At 42.2% G+C, this 21,002-nt stretch overlaps 1 protein-coding gene across 4 annotated transcripts in view; it reads right to left on the bottom strand.

Moving 5' to 3' along the window:
• The window catches only part of LOC145531813 (ferroxidase HEPHL1-like), a 54,980-nt gene that overhangs the window by 2,530 nt on the left and 31,448 nt on the right, over positions 1-21,002 (bottom strand). The window contains exons 1-6 of one of the 4 annotated variants that reach the window (XM_081555350.1): positions 20,757-20,967; positions 20,456-20,535; positions 19,132-19,271; positions 4,604-4,826; positions 3,180-3,319; positions 12-174 (exon numbers count right to left, since the gene is read on the bottom strand). In XM_081555350.1, coding sequence (XP_081411476.1) covers positions 12-174; positions 3,180-3,319; positions 4,604-4,826; positions 19,132-19,191 — 586 coding nt within the window. In that variant the 5' untranslated portion in view covers positions 19,192-19,271; positions 20,456-20,535; positions 20,757-20,967. Of the gene's footprint in view, positions 1-11; positions 175-3,179; positions 3,320-4,603; positions 4,827-7,994; positions 8,102-16,081; positions 19,272-20,455; positions 20,536-20,756; positions 20,968-21,002 lie in introns of those variants that run through there. The other 3 variants (XM_081555349.1, XM_081555351.1, XM_081555352.1) reach the window with 3 other exon arrangements.

Here is a 21,002-nt window from a genome sequence, read left to right as displayed (position 1 = left end):
GAAAACAGTACCTATGTTTCGAAGGACTGTGTAGGTCGTCTCCATGCCATCATGAATATGGTGAGACACATGACAATGTAACAGCCACGTCCCTGGGTGATCTGCAAACAGTTCAATGGTTTGGAATGTCCCGGGGAAGAGGTCATACACATCTTCTCGGTAAGATTTACCTATCTGCAGGTAGAAGGAAATAATAAAGATAAGAGCAGAAATTAATTAAATGAAGAATAGAAACATAATAAAGATAAAGAAACCAAAAGCTTGTTCTTTGAACAAATCAGTACAATTGATGAACTGTATGGAAACCAACCTGGGATGGTCCCCAGTGACCCCTGTCTTCTGGCACTCATTACCTTGGTAGTCCCCTCTCACACTACTGACTGACGGTTGGTTCTCGAAGCTACCAGCATATGGCAGAAGCAAATGGCATTCTGCTTCCCTTTCTCTCTCTCCCCCACTGGATCGCATGCTCTAGGGAAGCCAGCGCCCATGTCATGGTGACGAACTGAAGCCTCTGGTCCATAGTCCTGTGAGTGAGCTTGGAAATGGATCCTCCAGGTGCTGTCAAACCTGATGACTGTAGCTCCAGCTGACATCTTGACTGTACCCTCACAAGAGATGCTGAATCAGAATCAACTAACTAAACTCTTTCCAGCCTAACCCAGAGAGATTGTGAGATAATAAGAGTGTGTTGCTTTAGGGCACTACATCTTAGGGTGAGTTTGTTATGCAGCAAAACTCTAGACAAACTGACAAACAAAACAAACAAACCACAGATTACAAATATCGGAGATGAAGGGGGTCTATCACTAAGACTTTATAGACATTAAAAAGGATAGTAAAGGAATGTTAGGAACAACTATCCATGAATTCTACAACTTTGGAGATTTATAGATGGCAGAAGATAGAAAAGCATATGAAAAGATATTCAATATCATTAGCAAATGCAAATGAAAAACAATGAGATACCAATACATATACTGAGTTGGCCAAAAAATTCATTCAGGTTTCATAAGATGGTATGGAAAAACGTGAACGAACTTTGTGGTCAACCCAATGCTTAAATGGATGGCTAAGAAAAAGTAAGAATGAAAGATAGCAAGTGCTTGTGTGGATGTGGAAAAGTGGTACCCTCAGAGATTTCTGGTAGGAGAGAAAAGCATACTGTCTCTCTGAAACAAAGTTTGGCAGTTTTCTTGAAGTTAATCATATATGTACCACATGGCCTGGTGGTTCAGTGGTAAAGAATCCACCTGCCAATGCAGAAGACATGAGTTCGATCCCTGGGTCAGGAAGATCCCCTGGAGTAAGAAATGGCAACCCACTCAAGTGTTCTTGCCTGGAGAATTCCATGGACAGAGGCGTCTTGCAGGCTACAGTCCACGGGGTTGCAAAGAGTTGATTACAACTTAGCGACTTAACAACAACAACAAGTAGCAATCTACCCCCTCGGTATTTTCTCAAGGGAAAGGAAAACTTATGTTCACATGGATGCATATTCACAAATGCTTATAATGACTTTATTTTTAATAATCCCAAACTGGAAACAATCCAAAGGTCCCTAAATAGGGGCACAAATAAACAAACTGCAATACATTCATACAATGAAATACTGTTCGACAATGGAACGGAACAACCTGCTGATACAACATGGTGGATGCACTTCAAATGCTGATAGAAAATGAGACAAGCCAGATTAATAATGCTACAGACTGTATGATTTCATTTATAAGACACTTCAGAAAAGGCAAAACTATAGAGACAAAAACAGATTAGTGGTTGCCAGGGGTTAAACATGGGAAAGGAGCTGACTCTAGAAGGTACAAAGGGGACGTTTTAGGGGTTGACGGAGGTGTTCTGTATCATGATTAGGGTTCGTTACAGCACTGTATGTGCTTATCACAACAGAAGTGTATACTAAACAGGGTGAATTTTGTTGTTGTTGTTTAGTCACTAAGATATGTTCAACTCTTTGCAACCCCATGGACTGTGGCCACCCAGGCTCCTCTGTCCATGGGATTTCCCAGGCAAGAATATTGGAGAGGGTTACCATTTCTTTTTCCAGGGGACCTTCCCAATCCAGGGATCAAAGCCATGTCTCCTGCGTTGGCAGCTGGGTTCTTTACTGCTGAGGCACCAGGGAAGCCCCAGGGTGCATTCTACTCAGTGTAAATTATACCTTAGTTTGAAATATTTATGTATATGTATATAATAATTTTATAGGTATCTAAAATAATTTTGTTTTTTAAATTTTACTAAATTTTATATATTTTAATATAACTTTTTAAATGTGGATTAAAACAGCCAAGTTCTGAAAAGCATCATAGGCATTTAATATATGACACTTAATTTAATACAATCACTGTAGGTTAGTATTTCTATCTTAAACTGTGTTGAATAAATATACCGAGGGGAGAGGATATTAGATGTTTCATTAGTTACTATTTATTTCCATGTAACTGGAAAAAGAGCAGTGCAGGTTTTCCTTACAGATTCGACATGATTATTTTCTATTCTGCTTCCTTGTAGACGGCACAGCACCTGAGATGACAGACATTTGGACCTTATCCCAGGGATTCTGATTCATCAGGTCTGGGGTGGAGCCTGGCAAACTGTTTCTTAAACCTCTCCACAGGTGATTCACCACTTAGATGGTACAGCTCGATGCTTGGAAGGCAGGAAGCCACACGTGGTAGAGCCCAATCCACTAGGGCAAAAGTCAAGGTAACATTTCGGACATAAGACAAAGCTTGAAATATCTCCTTTACTAGAGAGGGCTATTCTGTTGGCTAATCACATAGAAAAGAAACAGGAGAGGGAAAGGGAAAGAAAAAAGAGAAAAGAAAAAAAGGAAAAGGGACAAAATACTGTGGATGCCTTCATTTGCGATATTAATAGCATACTCCAGAGTGGTTGGAATTATCCCCATATAACTGATGAGAAAACTCTCATCTGAAGCTCAGAGTTTTGTTTTGTTTTTTAAAAAAGCACAATAAAGTACATATTAAGAAATGTTTGTCAGGGGAAGGACATAATCATATTTCTCTGTTCCATTCTCTAGCATTCACTACCACCTCTTATGGCTTGTGAAAGCCTTATTGCCAAATAACTCTACTTTCACAATGGAAATTGAATCTGTTAATTCAATGTCTTCCCCAGAGCATTTCTCTTACACGTACCTTGAAAAGAAAGCTCTCAGCATGATAATGAATGGTGTATATGTCCACTTCGTCTCCTGCTCCTAACAGGTACCAGTTGGTCATTGTATCTTCATTCATGACAAGTCCATGGAGGTTCCCCAAAATCTTCCCACTAATAGCTAAGAAGGCAAAAGAAAACAGCCTCTCGTTAGTGATGATTACTTAATGTGGTTTTAGAAATGATTCAAGACGACCTTTATGTCACCAACATTTTCATTTGCCTGATAAAAATGTAACCATCCCACTCACACTTACCAATGGCCCCACTATGCTAGACCCAAAATTCAGATTAGTAAGAAATCTTTATAAGAGAGAGCCAGAAAAGAGAAATAGCAGTTTGTTTTTAAAAGCTGTCTTTTGGATAGCAGTACTTGTTGGTTGGTTGGTTGTTTACTTGAAATATTCTTTTTATGGAGCGGATTACAGACTCGTGTGGGGTCACCAGATTTACACCATTCTACAGCTGACTGAACGCAGGCATGGAGAATCAAGTTTATATAAATCAAAATTGAACCAATTAAAAGGTTCAATTAATATTTCATTTTCTGAGAACTAGCTTGGGACAAATTTCTAAACTTGGCTAAATTGCCAAAAGAAGGAAAGGTTCCCGCAGGCCTGAGCCCATGATCTAACAATGACCAAAGCAAGCTCAAGCTAGGCTGACATGATGGGGACTTTCACTCATCTGTTTTCTATGAGCCTTTTATTCTGTGCATCATGACACAACCAAATGAGCTCCATTCATTAAAAGGAGAGAGCCTAGGAAACTGCGTAGAGGGAGGCAAAATTGTAGGGGAGAGAGCAGCTGAATCAGAAATCAGGTTGCTATATTCTACTCAATGTTAGCAATTAACTAACTTTCTTATCTTGGGCAAGACCTATCTTTTTGCACACTGTTGGTCAAAAGTAGATCTTGGGAAGAGAGTGTAGATATGTCAATTAGAACACATTACTTCCACTTAAAAAACAAGAAGTACCTTAAATTTCAAAGAATTAATCAACATAGACACATTAAAACAGAAATTTGGTGATAGTGTTTCATGTTCCAGACACAGTTAAACTAGGCCCTTAAATTTGATCAAGTACAGGTTATCCTGTATTCTTATAGAAATATACCAATAAGTGATCATTCATTTCCTAGGAATTACTTTACAGTCTTATAGTTTAGGGATCCCAGCATTCAGAATACAGCTGCCTCAACAGACGGTCCAAAACCTCACTGGACCTTGCTGGCAGCCAGTCAGTGGCTTGGCTGGTTGCCTCTGAAGGAAAGCTTTGGAGGACTGTCTTCTGCCAAGGTGCCCTTGGGAATGGAGAAGGGCTCAGAGAAGGAGGCTGGGACCTTCCACAGATTTCTATGGGCTTATCTCAACAAGGGTCTCCTTTTTAAACCTCTGATATACCATGCATTTTGTTGCTTTCCTCAAAATCATCAGAGGGCTTAAAATCTCGTGGATCTTTATTAAGATACTTCTTAATATTGTCATCCAAATACCAGGATTCATTCTCATTAAATACCAAAAACAAGGGAGCAAATTCATAATCAACGTCGCTTCTTCTTCCCTTTTCATTCAACACTCCTTCCCTGCATGTAATCAGAGGACCCACCAAACCACTGTATGTATCCTGAAAGAAAAATAACCTGAATTAGAAGAGCCTTTAAATAATTTAATAACACAGATTAGTTGCTTGTAAGAGTCATTGCAAAAACACTGAAAGACAATTGACCGTGAAATAAGTACTAAGAAACCCTGAAGAATCAGGGCGATCTTTGCTAAAATTTAAGATTATTTCTAAAAATTTGCTGAGAGGAAGCTTTATGAGGGCTGAGGCTGTGTCCTTTACTCATTGTTGAGTCTCCAGATCCTGGCTGTCTACTACATAGAAGGTGTGCAATAAATATCTGTTGAATAAATGAATGCTTATTTCTATTTTCCTGTGTGTTTTTCAAGTGAGACTGTATTCTTTAATTGAAGTATAGTGGATTTACAATGTTGTATTAGTTTCAGATGTACAACAAAGTGATTCAGTCATGCATATATATATATATATATATATATATATATATATATTCTTTTACAGATTCTTTTCCATTATCAGTTACTACAAGATATTGACTATAGTTCCCTGTGCTATACAATAAGTCCTTGTGGTTTATCTATTTTGTACGTGGTGGTGGTGTGTGCTCAGTCGTATCCAACTCTGTGACCCCATGGACTGTAGTCCACCAGCCTCCTCTGTCCATGGGATTTTCCAGGCAAGAGTACTGGAGTGGGTTGCCAGTTCCTTCTCTAATTTTGTATGCAGTGTGTATCTATTAATCCCAAACTCCTAATTTATCCCCCACCCCTCATTTTCCTCTTTGGTAACCATAAATTTGTTTTCTATGTTTGTAAGCATATTTTGTTTTGTAAATAAGTTCATTTGTATCATTTTTTTAGATTCCACATATAAGTGATCTCATACAGTGTTTGTCTTTCTCTGTCTGACTGACTTCACTTAGTGTAGTCATCTCTAGTTCCACCTATGTTGCTGCAAATGGTATTATTTCATTTTTTAATGGCTGAGTAATATTCAGACATTGACTGTGTGTGTGTGTGTGTGTATATATATACACACACACACACACACACAACATGTTCTTTATCCATTCATCTGTCATTCACAGTTCATCTGTCAATGGACATTTAGGTTGCTTCCCTGTTTTGTTTATTGTAAATAGTGCTACTATGAACATTGCACGTATCTTTTTGAATTATGGGTTTCTCTGGGTTATATGCCCAGAAATAGGATCACTGGATCATTTGCTAACTCTGTTTTTAGTTTTTTAAGAAACCCTCATCCTGTTCTCCACAGTGGCTGCACCAATTCACATTCCCACCAACAGTGTAGGAGGGTTTCTTTTCTCCACACCCTCTCCAGCATTTATTATTTGTAGACTTTTTGATGATGGCCATTCTGACCAGTGTGAAGTGATACCCAAGTGGGATTGTATTTATAACTATATACAAATGCTTATATTCCATTTTCTATGGATAAAGGTTTCTTGGGAACTGATATGAGCCCATGAATGATTTTCATATCGAGTTGTTCAGCCCTGAGCTTTCTTTTGAACTCCCACATTTCCATCTGCCTATTTAGATACCACCTGGATGTGCCTCCTGCAACAATTCAATCGCTAATAAGCCTTTCTAAGGTGAATTTTAGTATTTCCCTCAAATCATTTCCTTCTCCTAAATTCTCTATTTCTGTTAGTAGCACTATGATATTCCCTGTTACTTCGGTCAGAAAACGTGATTATCAGTGTTTAATTCCTCATTTTCCTCACTTTGTCCCATGTTGTGCGTGCGTGTATGCTCAGTCGCTAAGTGATGTTGGACTCTTTGCAGCCCTATGGACTCTAGCCTGCCTGGCTCCTCTGTCCACGGAATTTTCCAGGCAAGTGGGTTTTACTGGAGTGGGTTGCCATTTCCTCCGCCAGGGGCCGTCCCATCTCATTTGCTATCAAATGTTACATTTTTTTTCCCCTTCACAACGTCTCTCCATTCTGTGCCTTTCTCTTCATCCTGTCCACCATCCTTCTAGTGTTAGATCGTTTTGTTTCCTGGCCCCACCCTGCAGCCTGTGGGATATTATCTCCCGGACCAGGGATCGAACCTGTCCTACAAAACTCACCAGATTCAGAATTGTGATATAATTATGGATGTGCACATGCATTATTTCCCCCAAAGATGATAAATTCCTTCAAGACAAGAATATTTTCAGCCCTCATACTACTTGGTGAGGACATTTGCACATCACAACGGCTCAATAAATATTTGTTGGGATGCACAAAGCAATCAACAAAAAATATGGACTTCCCATGATTCTACTTTATTTTTTGTTGTTTTTTTTCAAGTGTCTGGTATGTTTCTCCTGAATTCTTGTGCTGTCCAGTATACCTCAAAGACACTAATTATACCAGATATGACCTCAGTTGAGACTTCAGTTAGGATATATAATTCAAGACTAGATGTTTTATACGTACATGTCTGACTCAAGTTCAATATTGAATCTTTGCCTTTAATTTCTAAGTGAAGTTAGCCTATTTATCATTCAAATAGTTTGCAGTTTCAGTTACTAAGTTTTTGTGGAGTGTGCTTTCTTTCCTGAGCCCTGATGGTACTGGTAAGGCTTTTAAAAATGGGCAACATCATAAACCATGTTAAAGATTAAAATGTATATTATTTTTTGGTTATCTAATTTACATATCTTCTCTTGCTTCAAACTTCCTTATAAGTTCTAAATTTAGTAATTTGAGATCTTATTTTTTTCCCCTACACTTTAGACCAAGGGCCAGCGAACTTTGTTTTTGTAAAGTGCCATATAGCAAGTGGCTTCCCTCATAGCTCTGCTGGTAAAGAATCCGCCTACAATGCGGGAGATCTGGGTTCGATCCCTAGGTTGGGAAGATCCCCTGGAGAAGGGAAAGGCTACCCACTCCAGAATTCTGGCTTGGAGCATTCCACGGACTGTATAGTCCATGGGGTCGCAAAGAGTTAGACACAACTGAGGAATTTTCACTTCACTTCACTTCATATAGCAAGAATTTTTTACTTTGTGGACCATACCATTTCCATCACAGCTATTCAACTTCATTGTCAATAATGCAAACAAATGGGCATGGCCATAGTTTGAGACCCCTGCTTGAAACCAACACACCTCTTCGTATATACCCACCATAATTGTGATAACTTGAATGGTCAACTGAAAACCATATCACTTTGAGCATTTTGGCAGCTCTCTCTACCTTACCTTCACAAAGTTTACTGTTGAATAGTAAACCCATGGAATATAATTTGGGTCAGATGGCCCTGGACCAGACCTTTTAGGGACATTCCATCTGTAGGTTTTTATTTCTCCTGAAACAAACAAGAAGAAATAGAAAAAAAAAAATTTTTTTTTTAATTATGTGATCTCTGTTCCAGACAATTTACCTGAAGAAATGCAAACAGATTCTTTGTATAGTTTGATTAAAGTTACTGCTGGAGAGAATTACCCATTCAATAGAAAAGTTCCTGTTAAACTCATACCTTGACTTTCTGCAGGTTCACCATGACAGATTTTCATTTCAGCCTATAGCCTTCCATCCTAGTTTGACGGGTTTTCTCCTCAAATTTTGTATCTCCTTCCCAAGAGTTATGCTTGAGCACACTTGAGTTGCCATGGGCCTCAGCCTTGGCTTCTTGTGGAATCACCAGGGAGGTTTGTAAACCCTCACTGCTCAGACCTCATCCCAAACCAATGAAATCAGAATATCTGCAATCTATTATTGGTGTACAAATATATTCCTTAAGCTTCTCAGGCAATTCTAATGTGCAGGCAAGTGAGATCTAGCTGGAACCAGAGAGACTCGGAGAGGCCTAGTTTCAAATCTCAACCCTAATGATTTGTTTCCATTCAACCTTTGACAAGCTACTTTACCTCACTGACCTTTGAAAAGTAAGGGCTTCCCTGGTAGCTCAGATGATAATGAATCTGCCTGCAAATCAGGAGACCTGGGTTTGGTCCCTGGATAGGAAAGATCCCCTGGAGAAGGGAATGGCTACCCACTCCAGACCCATGCCTGGTTTTCACTTAGTTTACCCTTCACAGACCTTTAGTTTCCTTGTTTGTAAAGAGGATTAGTCAACCCAGTTTTCAAACTGTTGTGAGGATTAAATGAAATAAAATATCTAGGAAAGTGCCTCACATTGAGGTCAGTCAATAATTCTTAATTTGTATATATGTGTGTATGTTAAGTCGCTTCAGTTGTGTCCGACTCTGTGCAACCCAACGGACTATAGCCCACCAGGCTCCTCTGTCCATGGCGATTCTCCAGGCAAGAATACTGGAGTGGGTTGCCATGCCCTTCTCCAGGAGATCTTCCTGACCCCGGGATCAAATCCATACCTCTTACGTCTCCTGCATTGGCAGGCGGGTGCTTTACTGCTAGCGCCACCTGGGAAACCCCTAAATGATAGTCATTTAGGGAATGACTAAATGCGATTCGAACCTAAGTCTCCCAAGTTTCAGGCAGATTCTTTACCGTCTGAGCAACCATGCAAGAGTTAATTTGTATGTATGCTTGCAACAAATACACGCACTCCCTCTGGTCAGGCCCCATATCTGTGACTCCCCTGTGACTGACTCAGAGCCTTGCAGAGGAGCCATATATTACTCATGAGTTATCAAGATAATCACATTGTAAAAGGCTCATTTAAATTATCTCCTTTTGAACTATCTGAGTCCCATCCTCACCCTATCAGTTCAGTTCAGTTCAGTCGCTCAGGCATGTCCAACTCTTTGTGACCCCATGAACTGCAGCACACCAGGGCTCCCTGCCCATCACCAACTCCCGGAGTTTACTCAAACTCATGTCCATAGAGTTGGTGATGCCATCCAACCATCTCATCCTCTGTCGTCCCCTTCTCCCCCCACCTTCAATCTTTCCCAGCATCAGGGTTTTTTCCAATGAGTCAGTTCTTCACATCAGGTGGCCAAAGTATTGGAGTTTCAGCTTCAGCATCAGTCCTTCCAATGAATATTCAGGCCTGACTTCCTTTAGGATCGACTGGTTGGATCTCCTTGCAGTCCAAGGGACTCTCAACAGTCTTCTCCAACACCACAGTTCAAAAGCATCAATTCTTTGGTGCTCACCTTTCTTTATGATCCAACTCTCACATCCATACATGACTACTGAAAAACCATAGCCTTGACCAGACCTTTGTCGGCAAAGTAATGTCTCTGCTCTTTACTATGCTGTCTAGGTTGGTCATAGCTTTTCTTCCAAGGAGCGAGTGTCTTTTAATTTCATAGCTGCAGTCACTATCTGCAGTGATTTTGGAGCCCAAGAGAATAAAGTCTTTCACTGTTGCCATTGTTTCCCAATCTATTTGCTGTGAAGTGATGGGACCGGATGCCATGATCTTTGTTTTCTGAATGTTGAGCTTTAAGCCAACTTTTTCACTCTCCTCTTTCACTTTCATTAAGAGACTCTTTAGTTCCTCTTCACTTTCTGCCGTAAGGGTGGTGTCATCTGCATATCTGAGGTGATCGATATTTCTTCCGGCAATCTTGATTCCAGCTTGTGCCTCCTCCAGCCCAGCATTTCTCATGATGTACTCTGCATATAAGTTAAATAAGCAGGGTGACAATATACAGCCTTGATGTACTCCTTTCCCAATTTGGAACCAGTCCAGTGTTTCATGTTCAGTTCTAACTGTTGTTTCTTAACCTGAATACAGATTTCTCAGGAGGCAGGTAAGGTGGTCTGGTATTCCCATTTCTTCAAGAATTTCCCACAGTTTGGTGTGATCCACACAGTCAAAGGCTTTAGCATAGTCAATAAAGCACAAGTAGATGTTTTTCTGGAACTCTCTTGCTTTTTGTATAACCCAACGGATGTTGGCAATTTGATTTCTGGTTCCTCTGCCTTTTCTAAATCCAGCTTGAACATCTGGAAGTTCACAGTTCACGTATTGCTGAAGCCTGGCTTGGAGAATTTTGAGCATTACTTTCCTAGTTTGTGAGATGAGCGCAATTGTGTGGTAGTTTGAACAATCTTTGACATTGCCTTTCTTTGGGATTGGAATGAAAACAGACCTTTTCCAGTCCTGTGGCCACTGCTGAGTTTTCCAAAATTGCTGGCATATTGAGTGCAGCACTTTCACAGCATCATCTTTTAGGATTTGAAATAGCCCAACTGGATTTCCATCACCTCCACTAGCTTTGTTCGTAGTGATGCTTCCTAAGGCCCACTTGACTTCGCACTCCAGGATGTCTGGCTCTAGGTGAGTGATCACACCATCGTGGTCATCTGGGTCATGAAGATCTTTTTTGCATAGTTCTTCTGTGTATTCTTGCCACCTCTTCTTAATATCTTCTGCTTCTGTTAGGTCCATACCATTTCTGTCTTTTATTGTGCATGGGGTATCCTTTTTTGGTGGGATCCAACATTCTCCTGTCAATGGTTGTTCAGAAGCGAGTTGCAATTTTGGAGTTCTTGCAGGAGATTAGTGCAATCCAATCCAAGATGGCCGAGTCCTGAGGGAGCTTACTTTTCTTAAAATGCTAACTTGCACTCTTCATCACATGCATGCCCTGATTAAACTTTCTTATCCAACTTGCCTGAACTAAGTTAGTTTCTTGTTCCTAGCTCCAATCTCTGGGTTCTCCCAAACCTTTCAGACTTATTTGAGACTCCTGTGGCGACTGAAGCCCTCTGGCTCCAATTAAAGAAAGAAAAAATACTCCCTTGCCACAATCTATAATCATTTTTCTTCCTACTCTGACAGCCCTCATATCTAGGACTCTTAGAAGTCCAGTCAGCCTAGAGGAGCGGAGCTGTGTCCCTTGTCACTCTTCACCATCAGGCCACATCCACCAGGAGGGGTCACGCCAGCTTGCCCACAGCCCTACCAGAGCCCCCCTCAACCCTCATGCCTTTCTTCCTCCCTTTGAAGCTGCTTCAACCATCAAAAATAAATATATTTAATAGTTTTTTTTTTGATCCATTTTAAACCATTTCCCTCTTCATCAAAGCAACAAGGGAGGAAGAAAGTACAAAAAATGTGAAGTAGAAAAGATGATCACATTGCTGTTTAAAATACCACCATGAAGATAAAACCATTATTAACATTTTGGCTTATTTCCCTTCTGGTCTTTCTTCTATACTTGTATTTTGCTTAACAAGTCTTTCCCATGTAATTTAAAACTTTGTTTTTCATTAAAACTTGTTCGCTAAATCTTTCTTAAATGTCATTTAATGGCTACACAATGGTCCACTATAATAAGATTTCAAAATTTATTTGTTTATCTGTATACAGACATTTAGATGTTCATGAAAAGTTTCTTGAAGCAGGTTGAAGCAGCTTTTGATACTGGGAGTAGGCAGTGGCAAAAATTGGAATAGTAACCAGTAAAGATTTTCCTTCCCACAAGCCCATCCTTGAACAGGTACCTTGCTAAATTTTTGATTCATTAGATTGTTTTCTTTTCTTCTTTTTGATTTAATGATCTTTATTGTAATTGCTATAGCATTGTTACAGTTCTTCTGTTCTTCTGTGTATTCTTGCCACCTCTTCTTAATATCTTCTGCTTCTGTTAGGTCCACACCATTTCTGGAAAAGATCAGTCTTCATTCCAATCCCAAGGAAATCCCAGAGAATGCTCAAACTACCACACGATTGCACTCATCTCACACGCTAGCAAAGTAATGCTCAAAATTCTCCAAGCCAGGCTTCAACAGTACATGAACCGAGAACTTGCAGATGTTCAAGCAGGATTTAGAAAAGGCAGAGGAACCAGAAATCACACTGCCAACATCTGTTGGGTCATCAAAAAAGCAAGAGAGTTCCAGAAAAACATCTGCTTTATTGACTATGCCAAAGCCTTTCACTGTGTGGATCACACCAAACTGTGGAAAATTCTTAAAGAGATGGGAATACCAGACCACCTTACCTGCCTCCTGAGAAATCTGTATGCAGGTCAAGAAGCAGCAGTTGGAACTGGACATGGAACAAGACCGGTTCCAAATCAGAAAAGGAGTACATCAAGGCTGTATATTGTCACCCTGCTCATTTAACTTATATGCAGAGTATATCATGCAAAATCCCAGGCTAGATGAAGCACAAGCTAGAATCAAGATTTCCAGGAGGAATATCAATCACCTCAGATATGCAGATGACACCACCCTTATGACAGAAAGCAAAGAGGAACTAAAGAGCCTCTGGATGAAAGTGAAAGAGGAGAGTGAAAAAGTTGGCTTAAAACTCAACATTCAGAAAACTAAGATCATGGCATCCGGTCCCATCACTTCATGGCAAATAGATGGGGAACAATGGAAATAGTGAAAGACTTCATTTGTTTGGGCTCCAAAATCACTGCAGATGGTGACTGCAGCCATGAAATTAAAAGACACTTGCTTCTTGGAAGAAAAGCTATGACCAACCTAGACAGCATTTACAAAGCAGAGACATTACTATGCTGACAAAGGTCCGTCTAGTCAAAGCTATGGTTTTTCCAGTAGTCATGTATAGATGTGAGGGTTGGAGTATAAAGGAAGCTGAGCACTGAAGAACTGACGCTTTTGAACTGTGGTGTTGGAGAAGACTGTTGAGAGTTGCTTGGACTGCAAGGAGGTCAAACTAGTCGATCCTAAAGGAAATCAGCCCTGAATATTCATTGGAAGGACTGATGCTGAAGCGGAAGCTCCGATACTTTGGCCACTTCATGCGAAGAACTGACTTATTGGAAAAGACCCTGATGCAGCAAAAGATTGAAAGCAGGAGAAGGGAACCACAGAGGATGAGGTGGTTGGATAGCATCACCAACTCAATGGACATGAGTTTGAGCAAGCTCCGAGAGTTGGTGATGGACAGGGAAGCCAGGTGTGCTGCAGCCCATGGGGTCGCAAAGAATCGGACATGACTGAGCAACTGAACTGATAGTATTATTATAATGTTATTATGTAGTCATAAGAGGTAAAATGGAATATAACTCGCCCGTAATTATACCTATGGGGTTGCTATCAATTTTGTAACAGGGGCTCTTAACACTTACTACAACCACACTTCGACTGTGTAAAATTTATGGAAGCTCATTAAATTGTGAGGTCTTCTCGCCTTTCAATGTATCTTTTAAACACATCTAGGCTGTATATTGTCACCCTGCTTATTTAACTTATATGCAGAGTACATCATGAGAAACGCTGGGCTGGAGGAAGCACAAGCTGGAATCAAGAGTGCCGGGAGAAATACCAATCACCTCAGATATGCAGATGACACCACCCTTATGGCAGAAAAGTGAAGAACTAAAGAGTCTCTTGATGAAAGTGAAAGAGGAGAGTGAAAAAGTTGGCTTAAAGCTCAACATTCAGAGAACAAAGATCATGGCATCTGGTCCCATCACTTCATGGCAAATAGATGGGGAACAATGGAAATAGTGAAAGACTTTATTTGTTTGGGCTCCAAAATCACTGCAGATGGTGATTGCAGCCATGAAATTAAAAGACGCTTACTCCTTGGAAGGAAAGTTATGACCAACCTAGACAGCATATTAAAAATCAGAGACATTACTTTGCTGACAAAGGTCCGTCTAGTCAAGGCTATGGTTTTTCCAGTGGTCATGTATGGATGTGAGAGTTGGACTATAAAGAAAGCTGAGTGCAGAAGAATTGATGCTTTTGAACTGTGGTGCTGGAGAAGGCTCTTGAGAGTCCCTTGGACTGCAAGGGGATCCAACCAGTCCATCCTAAAGGAGATCAGTCCTGGGTGGTCACTGGACGGACTGATGCTGAAGCTGAAACTCCAATATTTTGGCCACCTGATGCGAAGGGTTGACTCATTTGAAAAGACCCTGATGTTGGGAAAGATTGAGGACAGGAGAAGGGGACGACAGAGGATGAGATGGTTAGATGGCATCACTGACTCAATGGACGAGTTTGGGTAAACTCCGGGAGTTGGTGATGGACAGGGAAGCCTGCCATGCTGCGGTTCATGGGGTCGCAAAGAGTTGGACATGACTGAGCGACTGAAGTGAACTGAACTAAAGTAACCCCAGACTCCCAGTCCATCCGTCTCCCACCCTGTGCCTTGGCATCCACAAGTCTGTTCTCTATGTCTATGAGTCTGTTTCTGTTTTGTAGATAGATTCCCCTGTGCAATAGTTTAGATTCCACATATAAGTGATATCATGTGTGATGTAAGTGATAACTGAGTCACTTTGTTATACTTTGGAGATTGGCACAACATTGTAAATCAACTATATACTTCAATTTAAAAAAACAATTAGAGGTCTAGCTCTTTTATAAAACTTTTCCTAATTGTTCCTAATTAAACGAGTCTTCATGGATTTTCTTTCTCTGAAATTTTATCAACCCTCTCAGAAATATTCTTGAAAATCTTCACCACTTAGAATTTCAATATGCATAATCTGTAGTAATGCTGAAATGATTCATCTTGTCTTTTTTTTCTTCCAAACTAATTTTAAGCATCTTGAGAGAAATGCATGGTTAAAAGCTCAGGTCCTGAGGTCAAACGGGCTCCACCATTACTAATGTCTGTCCTGGCTGAACTCTTTACTTCTCTTTGCTTCAGTCACCTGTTAAATGAACATAACACCACCAGATTTCATCAATAACACGATGTGCATTTTCACAGTTTAGCATATCTGATGCCAAGATGTATCTTTCCATCAGTGGCATGTTAAAGTTTAATTGGCAGCATTTAAAAGATATATTTATTTATTTGGCAAAAAATATATTTATTTATTTGGCCACTTTGGGTCTTAGTTGCAACACACAGGATCTTTGTTGCAGTGCGTGAGCTCCAGAGCTCAAGGGCTTGGTAGTGGCCACGTGCAGGCTTAGTTACACATGGGGTCTTAGCTCCTCGGTCAGGGATTGAATTAGGTCCCCTGCATTAGGAGGCAGATTCTTAACCACTCAACCACCAGGGAAGTCCTGACAGCACTTTTTATTTTCTTTAATAACAAAGTAATGATGGCCATTATAATCAATGGTATCAGGCTCAATGCAATATGTTAGTGTCTACCTCCCTGAGTTATTATAAGAATAAGTGAGTTTTTAAATTTTTTTCTAAATTTAAAAGCTGGCACAAGGTTAACATTCAATATGTGCTAGCTCTTATTATGTCTTAATACCCTTTAAGGTCTCTAATAGAGCTCTAGAAGCTCCATAAACAGTCATTGGCTGAATAGTAATTTCTTATTGGGGTAATAGATGGAACATATTGGAGTAATGATGTTACAATGAGCTTTCTAAGACCCTTCAGAGATCAGAAAAGAAAGGAGTTGAGCCTGGAGTACTCATCAGCATGGAGCAGACCTCTGGGGTAAGTTACCTGGCTTTGTGACGGGCACTTGGAGCTGCTTCCCACTATCCGTGTCCTCCACACCCTGGGCTGAGATGGAGTAGGGCCGACTGGCCTTGTTCATAAATATGATCAGGATGGAGCCCCCCACCTCGGCATGAATCATTGGGCCTAAAGGCAAAACACAGGTCTGTGTGCATTATCGTTGCTCTTTTCAACACTGGTGTAATTCATGTGTAGGTAGTATTTGACAAAATAAACAAAGGTTACTCTTGAGAGCCCCTTGGACTGCAAGGAGATCCAACCAGTCCATCCTAAAGGAGATCAGTCCTGGGTGTTCATTGGAAGGACTGATGTTGAAGCTGAAACTCCAATACTTTGGCCACCTCATGAGAAGAGTTGACTCATTGGAAAAGACCGTAATGCTGGGAAGGATTGGGGGCAGGAGAAGGGGACGACAGAGGATGAGATGGTTGGATGGCATCACGGACTCGATGGACATGGGTTTGGGTAAACTCCGGGAGCTGGTGATAGACAGGGAGGCCTGGCGTGCTGCGATTCATGGGGTCGCAAAGAGTCGGACATGACTGAGCGACTGAACTGAACTGAACTGAGCCTTGTTATTAGTGTATTTCCTCTAGCAGGTGACATTGGGTAGCATTAAATATGTCGTGTTTTGCAGTTGGATCAATCTGGATTCAAATCCTGCCTCCTTCACTTACTTGTTAGAGAGGCTTTAAGTAAGTCAAGTAACCTACCTGAGTCAAATTCCTTATCTGTAACATGGTCTTAATATTACCTTTCTCAAAGGGTTACAGTAAGGATTAGAAAAAGTAACATATGTAAAGTGCTAATTTCAGTAAATTGAGACTTAGTAAGTACTCAATAAATGCTTAAATTTTTACTACTGCTGAGACATACTCGCCAGGAAAAACTGTATCCACAACACGTGGTGACTTTCCACTGTAAGCCCCGTGTGTAACCTTTGGTTAGTTTAAAATTGCTCATTATCTGGTAAATAGATATAATAATAGTGAGGATGCAATGAAATAATGAGTATAAAAGGAATTTCTAAGACAACAAAATTAAAACATATACATATTGATTTATGATCAACATGGTGATTTCACTAATGCATGTCCAAACATCCAGTGCTATTTCTCAGTATTTGGATACCTACATGAGACGTGCACTCTTCAGAAAGTTGCGTGTACACATTTCTGTTAGAAGCAACCAGCATGAGTGCCAGTGGAAATCGGCACACAACATCCCTGGAGAGGTCTGTACCCTCATTGCCGTGGGATGCCCTCATCCAGCACAGGTGCCCCTTGGTCCCCAGAACAAGGCACAAATGCAGTTTGCTCAGCCACACTGACAGAGCATCACTCACACAGGGATCACCTGAGAGAGGTGGAAACAGACTTCCAGTGGAAGCACCACAGATCTGATCCCTGAGGTTCTTGGGATGTATCTGCACACTGTGTTCACAGGGAGATACACTCACAATTGAGAGTCTGACCACACTCATCCATTGTTCACTGGTTCAACTGTGGTTTTAATGCTTTCCTGAGAAATGCAGTTGGCTGTCGGTATTCATGGATGCAGACATAGAGGGCCAACAGTACTAAGCCATTTACTGCAAGAGTCTTGAGCATTTTGGTGCCCGTGAGGTTCCCGGAACCAATCTCCTGGAACCTGTCCTGGACTGTACCGATAAAGATCTAAATAAATCCAACGTTTGTTGGCCCATTATTATCTTTAAAACAAATATTTAGTATGAATCAGACAGTGTCTGAAAAGCACAGTTTTTTGTTTTTTTTAAGGATAAAGCTAGAAAAGAAAAATTTAGGCATGTTTTTAAAAGTAGTTTTGGGGTAGAGTTACAGACGGGGTATGTGCATACATGTAATAATTTTCATCACCATTTAAATTGCACATGCTTTGCTGTTTTGGTGAGAAGGGGTGAATGCCTTCTGGTTTACTGCCTGGTGGGTCACAGGGAGCAGTGATGACCAGTGTGCCTGTCCTGAGGTCTTGGCAGTTTCCGGGGTTCAAGCCTCTCCCTGATCTGCAGCGAACGAACAGATGGGCCTTATGCACCCCCGACTGAAGTGGTGCTGAGCTTGCCTCTGATGAAGTTGCTGGTCTGCTTCCTTTTCCTGAGCAAACCAAATTGAGCCCAGCCCCCTCTGCAGAATCAGCACCTGTTCTTCAGAGATCTGTTCTCTGACTCAGACACTCAAAAGAAGGAATGTTCCCATGGGAGATGACTCATTGGTATGAAAACCAGGCTTGGGAGCTGATATTAGCAGATGGTGAGGATGGATGGGGCGGTTAATAATTGATGAATCTAATAATTGTGTGGTACATTATTTTGATAATAAGAAACATATTAAAGCCTTAGTATTTATATAAGTTGCCTTGTACATTTGAATATGGAAAAGTCATCTAGTCTCTGCTTTAAGATCTCATCTTCACGACAGGGTGATACTCAAGAGACAACAAGTGGGGAAAGTTAGCAGGAAGAGCTTATCCGGTCTCTTGGGCAGCCCAGGGCGTCAGACAGGTGGAGTCGGTTCTGAGACAGCCAGGAAGTCAGGGTCCCCGGAACTGAATCCATGCTGTTCACCCAAGCACTGCTTCTCAAGTAAAAGGTTCTTTTTTTGTCAGGATGATTTTCATGGTGTGTTGTCAAGGCACTGGCCATGGATGACTGAGAACCTTGGAGAAGCTATGCAAACATTCTGTCTGCTGTTCTGAGGCATCGGTGTTTCAGATGAAAGTTTCCTGGCTCAGCAGAGGGGTGGCCAAGGACCTTCAGGGCAGCAGGTGCTGGTTAGACTGCCTGGATGACAGGGATTCCCGTCATCTGCTGGTCTTCTTATGCTACTGTTGGTGCGAGCTGAGCACACAGCATGCTCCCTGATGATGGGAGAGCAGAAAGCTGTCTCCCTTGGATGAATGCAGTCAGGCTACTCTGTTCCTTCCATGCCTTCTTGGGCAGATGTCTAACAGTGTGTGTGTCTGTGTCTGTGTCTGTGTCTGTGTGTGGCAGTGCACGGCTGTGATCTGTGCCATACCCAGGAGTGCCAAATGCTCCTCTCGTGGCGGTCAAGCTTTGATCTCCACAAATTCTCCATTGGTGTATTCCCTGTAAACCACTTTCTTGTACTGAGAGCCAATCCAGTTTTCAGTGTGGTTCATGAATATATCTCCGTGTCTGCAAATCAGAAGCAACAGGAATTTAAGTTGTTAGAGGGTAGGAAAACCTTGAGTGCTTCTGCATGATTTGGAGGTGCGGGCACTGGAGCAGTGCTTCCCAAACCTGGCTATGATCAGAATCTCCCTGGGGAGCTTGCCCTTTACATCAGGCTTTGTGAAAGCAGGGCCGGGAATCTGCATCTGAAAGCATCTCTGGGGCTTTAGATGTGGCGGACCAGCATTGGCCTATGTTCCACTCTTGGGAACCACTGCTCTAGAGCCCTGCTGGGACACAGAGAACAGACTTGTGGATGCAGTGGGGAAAGGAGAGGGCAGGACGAATTGAGAGAGTGTCACTGACATACATACACACCACCTTGTGTAAAATAGAGAGCTGGTGCTGCATAGATAGCCAGCTGGCTGCTCTGTAACACAAGGGGTTCAGTTTGACGCTCTGTGATGGCCTGGAGGGACCAATGATGGGGAGAGGGTGGTGAGGGAGACTCGAGAGGGAGGCGATATATGCATACTTACAGCTGATTCATGTTGTGTGGCACAAACCAACACAACATTGTAAAGCAATTATTCTCAATTAAAAAAAACAAAAACAAAAACCCTGCTGGGAGCTGCATAGGGCCAGACTTAGTCAGAGACTCCTAAAGGCACTTTGAGATTACATTCTCTTCCTGGGACCAACCAACCTCACACACATGCTCACCCATGCACATGCGCACACCCCACCACCCTGCATTCCTCCAGACTTCATACGTTGTTCTGTACCTTGCTATGTTTTCCCACTGTAAAGATCTCAACAAAGTCTGTGGGTTGTGTATTGCACATATGTGTGCATGCAAAGTCTCTTCAGTCGGGTCGGACTCTGCGATCCTATGGACTGTCACTCACCAGGCTCCTCTGTCCATGGAATTCTCCAGGCAAGAACACTGGAGTGTGTTGCCATGTTCTCCTCCAGGGGATCTTCCAACCCAGAGATCGAACCCATGCTTCCTGTGGCTCCTGAATTGCAGGCGGATTCTTTACCGACTGAGCTATGAGGGAAGCCCCTTAATTAGTGGGCAAGCCCCTTAATTAGTGAAGTGAAAGTCGCTCAGTCTGACGCTTTGCAAAGTCTTACTCTTTGCGACAGTCCATGCCAGAATAGTGAAGTGGGTAGCCTTGCCCTTCTCCCGGGGATAGGGATCTTACCAACACAAGTATTGAACTCAGGTCTCCCTCACTGCAGGCAGATTCTTTACCAGATGAGCCACAAGCGCTGCGACAGCTATCTAAACACAGAGTAATCCCACGCGCCTCTGAAATGCCTTGGGACTGAAGAGCAAGCCTCCCGCCCCAGAGACCCCTTGCTGCCCGCTCTTCCCCGGCGGGGAGGGGCGGGTGTTCGCAAGGCCGGCTCCCCGCTGGGGCTACACTCACCGCAGCCCTCAGGGCGCGGCCCTAACGGGTCTACCGGGCTACCCCGTCCCCACCTCCCCAGTGTAACTCGTACCTGAGCTCCAGTAGCCCGTCTTCCGGTCTCTCGGCGCGTCACCGGAGCGAGACGCCCTCCGCGCAGCCCGCGCGCACAGCGGCTTCGAGGACGTGCGGCGGCAGGGGGCGCTGAGGAAGTGGCGATCCCCACGCGCGCGGGAAGCCACCTAAACCGACCTGCCCACAGCCACGAAGTGGAACCACAGGCACACACGCCATCCCGCTCGCGGTTGTGCAGTTTCAGAGCAGCGGCACCGGGAGGCGC

Source organism: Giraffa tippelskirchi, chromosome 13, assembly GCF_054371585.1.
Source record: "Giraffa tippelskirchi isolate mGirTip1 chromosome 13, T2T-mGirTip1v1.2.pri, whole genome shotgun sequence".
Classification (NCBI taxonomy): Eukaryota; Metazoa; Chordata; class Mammalia; order Artiodactyla; family Giraffidae; genus Giraffa; species Giraffa tippelskirchi.
The sequence above is the reverse complement of the archived record's forward strand: the minus strand, read 5'-3'. Positions and strand labels throughout refer to the sequence as shown.